General features: G+C 35.9%; 1 protein-coding gene across 1 annotated transcript in view; it reads right to left on the bottom strand.

Moving 5' to 3' along the window:
- Positions 1-2,356: 2,356 nt before the first annotated feature.
- Positions 2,357-7,764, bottom strand: part of CCDC68 (coiled-coil domain containing 68) — a 30,140-nt gene continuing 24,732 nt past the window's right edge. The window contains exons 9-10 of the mRNA XM_049782156.1: positions 5,735-5,811; positions 2,357-2,414 (exon numbers count right to left, since the gene is read on the bottom strand). Coding sequence (XP_049638113.1) covers positions 2,357-2,414; positions 5,735-5,811 — 135 coding nt within the window. The remainder of the gene's footprint in view (positions 2,415-5,734; positions 5,812-7,764) is intronic.

Genomic DNA, 7,764 nt, shown 5'->3' with positions numbered 1-7,764 from the left:
TTTAATAAATTTATAGATGCTTTAATTTAATAGCTAATTGTATTTCAATAGTTCATAGACAATAGTAATATTAATGTACAACATTGTAAAGCTTGAAACATCTTTCTGGAGAAAAATTTTTAGGTTTACAGCAGATAGGAAGATCAGAAACCTAAAGGTGGGCCCGGAGAGATAGCACAGCAGCGTTTGCCTTGCAAGCAGCCGATCCAGGACCAAAGGTGGTTGGCTCAAATCCCGGTGTCCTATATGGTCCCCCGTGCCTGCCAGGAGCTATTTCTGAGCAGACAGCCAGGAGAAACCCCTGAGCACCGCCGGATGTGGCCCAAAAACCAAACCAAAACAAAAAACCCTAAAGGTAATTTTTCTTTAGAATGATGAAAGTATCCCATATTTATTTATAATCAATGATTCCAAATCAATGATTCACCTGAAACATGTTCCATTTCCTGAGTATGTTTACATTTCTACAAGTTAGAGTTTGGTACTATTTACAGCAGTCACAAATTCTACCTGCAATAAAGGCATGTATAAGCACCAAAGCCCCTGTTATATAATTATTATTTTAAGCATTCAAATCTTTCTGGTTGAAGAAGCCAAAGCAATACGATAGTGGGTAATGTCTTATTGAACAAGGATGACCTGGGTTCATTACCCAGAATTTCATATGATGCCTAGGCTCTCTGAGAGTGATTCTCAGAAATCCTAAAATAAACCCTGGGCACTACTGGATGTGGCATCCCCAAAAAAATTAAAAATAAAAACCAAAATTCAAATCACCCAAAATAACTTTCTGCCTAAAGTTAGCAGCTACTACTGTTTTGAACACATTTTTTGTGTATATTTATGTGTTTTGTGTGTGTGTGTGTGTGTGTATGTGTGTGTGTAATTCATGGAAACAAATAGCTGACAATATTTTCTTTCTTCTTTGTCAATATTTGACCTACATAATTGAATATAAAGAAAAGTAAGTCACTCATCGAGTAATTACACCTATTTATGAGATATAAAAATAAGATAGTGGGGCCGGAGAGATAGCACGGAGGCAAGGCGCTTGCCTTTCATGCAGAAGGATGGTGGTTCAAATCCTGGCATCCCACATGGTCCCCTGTGCCTGCCAGGGGCGATTGGGTGTGACCCCCCCAAAAAAATACCATAAAAAAATAAGATAGTATGGTAACAGTATTGAGACAATAGAGATGAGGGTCAGGAAAACCATTTTGTAGCAGAAATCTTGTCACAAATAGTGGGGGAGTGCACTTAAGGCAGAAAAGGGGCCACTTTGATCATGGTAGTTGAAAATGACCACTCGACAAGAACTGAGTGCTAAAAGGAGATAAACTGATAGGCATAATACCACTCAATAACACAAACCAGAGTGTCTAAAAGGAAAACAGGAAGAGAGAGAAAAAAAGAGAGAAAAAAAAATGTCTTTCTCAGAGGCAAGCAAAGGAGTGGGCAGAGGGGAGAGGAGAAGGAAACTGGGGACATTGGTGGTGGGAAATATACACTGGTGAAGGGTGTTGTACATTGTATGACTAAAACTCAATCATGAACAACTTTGTAACTGTGAACAAAAACAACTGTATTATAAACAACCTTATAGCCATGGTATCTAAATAAATAAATTTAAAACAATAATAAAATAGTAGAGCACTAGAAAAACAAAAATAAACATTAGTCACTAAGGCAGAGTCATAAAGTACATGATGTTTGTTTATGTAAGGGTTACCTCCAGCATCAAGTGTTCAATCCCAGAGCAACTGAAGACCCACAGATTCCTAAAGTTAGTGAGAGTGATAATAGTCTAACCTTTAAACTGTTTTGTGGGTTGGAGAAATAGCAAAAAGAAACTACTTCACTGTACATGATTCATAAAGTATAACTCTCACTAATAATGAGTCAGTCAATGTACTTATTATGGTAAGGTCTTATTATTCAGAGGTGAACTTTAAAATATATCATTTATTCATATATATAGTTTCCCTTTGTATGCATAAACATAAAACACTATAAAAATGTCAAAGTTAATATTTCTTACCCAGTCTCTTCAGAAAAATATTACAAAAACATTTCAAATTTTGACTTTTAAGTGTAAGCAAAAATCATCTCCTATCATGAGAAAACACCTGGTTTCTTCATCCATTTAAAAATGTTGGAAGAAAAGATTTCTCCTTTTTGAATATATATATATTCTTCTGATATTTTTTGAAGTTATTTTCCTGGAAAACTACTTATCATAGTAATTATCTTTACATACTGGCATCAAGCCATGTTGACATCTAAGTTCAGGCAGTGTTTCAGGGAATACATAAGATGTACAGAGTGATCTTTCCCATTCATATATCAGCCAGTCAATTCATTTCCGTAGCTTGATCATCATTGAATAGGGGGAAGAGTTTTCAGTCCTCAATCCACTGTGGAAAAGAGCATACAATGACAAAAACCCAGCAGCACTTCTACCCGAGAGACATAGTAGAATAATGCATTCAGCGAGCTACACTGAGACAAAATGCAGAAAGCAAGAGAATGTGTGCCTATGTTTGCCATTCCACTCAGTGAAGGGGTGGGTACACCCGAACATCTTGGAAGTGAGAAACAAATAATCTATTCTCTTGGTATGCATTAAATCCCTAGGTTTCTCATAGCTTGAGTTTACCTTCTTGCTGTGTATGCTTCTAATGTTTAAAACTCAATGTGTGTGCATACACAGGCATGTAGAATCATCGATATACACACCTCAGTATATGTATATGTGTGTTCTGTTGTCATTGTTGTTTAGTAATGTCCTATCTCTAGCATGATCAACTTCTTCTGATCAATGAAAGAAATATCTAATGTTCTAATGCAGAGGAATATAAAGTTTACCTCAGAGTCTAGAGATATAAGTTATAAGTATATATATATATAAGTTATATGTATACATAACTTATATATATATGAGTTATAAGTAACTTAAGATTTGTTACGATTAATTTTTTGTTGGTTTTTGGGCCACACCCAGTGACGCTCAGAGGTTAATCCTGACTATGCACTCAGAAATCACTCCTGGCTTGGGGGGGGGGGGGCATATGGAATGCCGAGGGATCGAACCACAGTCTGTCCTAGTTCAGCCACATGCAAGGCACACGCCCTACCACTGTGCCACCACTCTGGCCTCTGTTAAGATTAATTTTTAAGTGTACATCGGGTACCTTATAGAAGATTTTTATATTCTAATGTCCTCAGAGTACCACTGTGTATCAGATAATCTAAAGATACCAAATCATACCACAATTTACATAATCAAAGCAGCTACCAGACCAAATTTCATTATATCAATCCAGGAATTTCTATCCAAAAAAGTCACATACCAAAGATTATATTTTCAAAAGTCTATTACTTCAAGAAATGTCTTCAATTTACTTTCCCCAAGTCATTGAGAGGGGCAAAGGTCTTTAAAACCAGTAGATCGGGGCCAGGAAGGTGGCGCTAGAGGTAAGGTGTCTGCCTTGCAGGCGCTAGCTAAGGAAGGACCTTGGTTCGGCGTCCCATATGGTCCCCCCAAGCCAGGGGCGATTTCTGAGCGCATAGCCAGGAGTAACCCCTGAGCATCAAATGGGTGTGGCCCCAAAACCAAAAAAAAAAACAACAAAATAAAACCAGTAGATCATGAACTGTTAATTAATGGCAGCTAAAAAATTAGCCTCAGAGCCAAATAATACTGTGCATAAGGTACTTGCCTTGCACACAATTGTTATGTAGTACCACGTAAGATCCCCTGATGAACACAAGAAGTGATCCCTAAGTGCAGAGCCAAAAATATTCCCTAAGCATAGTAAGGTATGGCTCCAGAATAAAATAAATTTAAAATATTGGCCAAAAGTGATTATCTTCAACATGGACCATTCTGTCTCAACCAATATAAGTATCCAGTGCTGCCATAATTATAGTACTGACACACTCCCTTCTTCGCTTCACTTATACTTCATTTTCTTTAGAGTTAAAAAAGACTGAGAGTGGTTATAATATCTCTCACACACTAGGGAAACAATAGCTGGTTGGGAAACAAAAAGTATAATGGAATCAGAGATATAGTACAGCAAGCAAAGTGCTCGCCTTGCACAGAGCCAACAAGGTTTGATCCCTAGCATGATCCCCCAGTATGGTTCTCTGAGACTTCCAGGAGTGATCCCTAAATGGAGAGCCAGAAATAAGCACTGAGCACAACCAGGTGTGCTCCCAAAACAACAAAAAGAATGACCATCTTATTAACTCTTATGAAGTCATATTTGCCTATGCTAAATTTTCTACATACTCCACAAAATTATATTATTTCTCTTGCTTTTAACTATGATCACTTCACTTCTTTAATACTTCTGGGGCTTAATTACTCTCCTTTTTTGTTTTTTGAGGGGGCCATACCCAGCTGCACTCAGAGATCTGTGCTCAGAATTCACTTCTGACAGGCTCAAGGGATCATATGGGATTCTGGGGACAGAACCCGGGTAGGCCATGTGCAAGGCAAATGCTTTATTCGCTGTATAATTGCTTAGCTTCCCTAATTTCTCTTCTTGATTAAAAGCTGAAATATGAGTGACCCTACAACTGAAAACTTATCATGTGGGAGTTTGAAGATATTGGAAGATTCATGCCTGATAGTTGTCTCTCAGTGTCCCTCTATACATCACAAAATGAAGCACTGTTGCAGAAAATTTTGAAGAATATGAATTTCTGGACTATTGCTTAGACATAGTGGGCCTGATTCTCCACCGCAGGCACTATGCCGAAGTCAGTTCCAGAAAATGGTTTCTGCTCTAGTGGGACTATACTGGGTAATTAAAAAGCTGCTGGAACAGTAAGTTTTTAATCACTTTTTAAATGATTCATGTAATTACAGACTATGTTTTTTTAAGTGTTCATTTTATAGGGAATTATGGAAATCAGATTTGTGTTCAGGATCTTCTTTTTTAATGAAATGTCACTTCAAATTCTGCCAACATTAAAATGTGACTTTGATGGTTTCAACTACCATTTCTATTGCTTTAGTGGGTCATTATCATTGCTTAATTCATTCATTATTAGGTAGTTATTGAGAACACTTGTTCTTAGCAATGCAGAAAATAAAGTCAAACTCAAGAAACTACTCCTGCCCTCTTGACATTTCCAACATTTATGACATATTTGATTTGAGATACAGATATGAGAATTTAAATAGATATAATTTATGATTTAAATGCCCATAATGGCACAGAAAATATGAAAATAAAAAAGCAAGGACAATAGAGGAGATGGTCTGTTTGGAGAAAGCAATAAAGCCAAGATCAGGCTTGTTTTAAGGCAATAAAGAAGGAAAATATAGGTATAAATTTGTTCCTTCACTTGTTTGTTAGATTTTGAGGATTTAATGGTAAACCAAATCAATACAATTCCTTTATTTACTTGTTTTGTCTTTTGGATCACACTCAGTGGTCTTCAAGGGTTACTCCTAGCTCTGCACTCAGGAATCACTCTTGGTGGGCTCAGGGGACTATCTGGGATGCCAGGGATTTAACCAGGGTTAGCCACATGAAAGGCAAACACCTTACCTACTATACTATTGCTCTGGTCCAACACAGTTCCTATTCTTAACAAACTGAGAGACTGTAAACAAATGAAGTCCTAAGTATTCATCCTATTTCTCAAGAGTGATGCATGTCAATGTTTGTAAAATTTCAAAAAGAACATAAAAGCAGAGGGCGAAGTAAAAGTCCCTTACCGTGTTGAGACAGCCTTTGAAACTGTAGTTTTAGGAGTTTCACACCAAAGGGCCACCTTGGACTTTAATTCTTTATTCTAAAGTTGAAAAAAAAGTTCAGAGATCACATAGCTAGTAATTTATTAACCACAATCTTAATGCTTCTGATCAGCCCACTTCCTGCATCAATTCTTGGCAGTATATTTGTTGTTCCCAGTCATTTTTCTAGGATACAGAATATAGCCATATGAGAGTTACTGTTATCTTTAAAATTAAATACACACCTTAAAGCATGCATATTTCACCAAGGAATTCGTCTTTTTTAGTCTATGAGGTTCAGCACTTAAATAATCTATATTCTGTTTTATGGTTTTATGTAGGATAAAAAAATTCTATGAGAGAACTACATTAAAGAATCTTTTAAAAGATATCTATAATATTGAATATATGTTTATCTTTCTGCTTCAATCTCTTAATTAAAGGTTTTTGCTAAAAAAAATAGTTAATTATGAAGACATAGCCTATACCAGGACTTTTGCCAAGAACTTTCCCAGCATTCTTTTCTTCACTAAAAATTAAACTCTGCAGGAACTTTGATTGTCATAAAAGAAATGAGGCTGATGAAACTCAAATTAATTAGATAAACTGTCTCAAATACCTCACTTACAGAATTGATATACATTGGTATGTAAACACAGTATATGAAAGACTGAATGAGAAATTTATGACCTTTTTACTGCAAAATGGTTTTTTAGCTTTAGGAACTAGTCAAGATGACTTATATTCTATAAATAAGCAAATGGTAAACTCCAGTAATTCAGTGATTTCCAAAGGTTCCAGATAATAGAAGAAAAAAAATTGCTATGAAATTTGTCAACAGTTATTCTATCCAGCCATTGATGCATCATACACCCAATGAATGATACAACTTTTCCATGATGACAACACAAAGCCAGGGGCAGAAGAAATTTGATGAAGAACAATAAATTATAGAATTGTGACTGGAGCAATAAATAGTACAGTGGGTAGGATATTTGTTTTGCATGAGACAGACCCAGATCTGATCCTAGGTATCCCATATGGTTCTTCGAGCCTGCCAGGAGTGAATTCTAACAGAGCCAGAAGTAATCCCCGAGTGCCACTGGTTGTGGCTCAACCCCCAACAACAACAACAACAACAACAAGATTATATAATCTTCATTTTATAGTATACAAGAGAAAAATCACTGTGAAGGTGATGAAAGACACATGTAAAATAAGATTTTTTAAATAGTAAGGGAGGGAAGAAAAGATATAAGAAAGTAAATAATGAAGAAAAATGCAAGGGAGCCATAATTCAGTAGGTAGCTATTTATTACTAAGGTGTATATTCACTGTGATTGATTTATTTGTGATATTCATAAGCATAAGGTGACTTAATCTAAACTTTAAAGGAAAGGAGATTCTTATCATATAGAAAATAGTCAGAAGGGAATTAATCTGAACTTTGAAGAAAAGGTAATTCTTATCATATAGAAGAGTCAGAAGGGAAAACCAAGGGAACAATTAGTTAAGTATGATCCTGGAATAAATCCATATCAAAATCTGGGAAGTTGTTGGACTTACTAAACCTTAATACTCCACCTAACCAACTGAATCAGAAACCTCAATTATCATCATAATATTTTTAAGATACTTAACAGATGATTGTTATCTGCTTGAGTTATAGAAGCATTGGACTTAAGTAGTAACTTTCATTTTAGATTTAGTATTGGAGTTACTTGAGAGCATTTAAAATCTAGAGTCCTACCCCTAGAGATTCATTTTAAGTTAGTTGTAGTCTGAATTTAGGAGCTTTCAATAGGCAATTTGAATGACAATGAAGATGGAACACACTGGTGTAGAGAAAGTAGGGCCAACATGTGGATTTCTCTCCTTACTCCTCACCATCAATTCTGAATAATACCTAAATGGTGGGGCAAAAGTTTTCACACAAATTATTTTACTGTGACAGTACTGTGACAGTACAAGAGCTAAACACTAAGCTTTTGTGCAGGAAGTGTGTACTTCAA

The sequence above is a fragment of the Suncus etruscus genome, chromosome 10, assembly GCF_024139225.1.
Source record: "Suncus etruscus isolate mSunEtr1 chromosome 10, mSunEtr1.pri.cur, whole genome shotgun sequence".
In the NCBI taxonomy this organism is placed as follows: Eukaryota; Metazoa; Chordata; class Mammalia; order Eulipotyphla; family Soricidae; genus Suncus; species Suncus etruscus.
The sequence above is the reverse complement of the archived record's forward strand: the minus strand, read 5'-3'. Positions and strand labels throughout refer to the sequence as shown.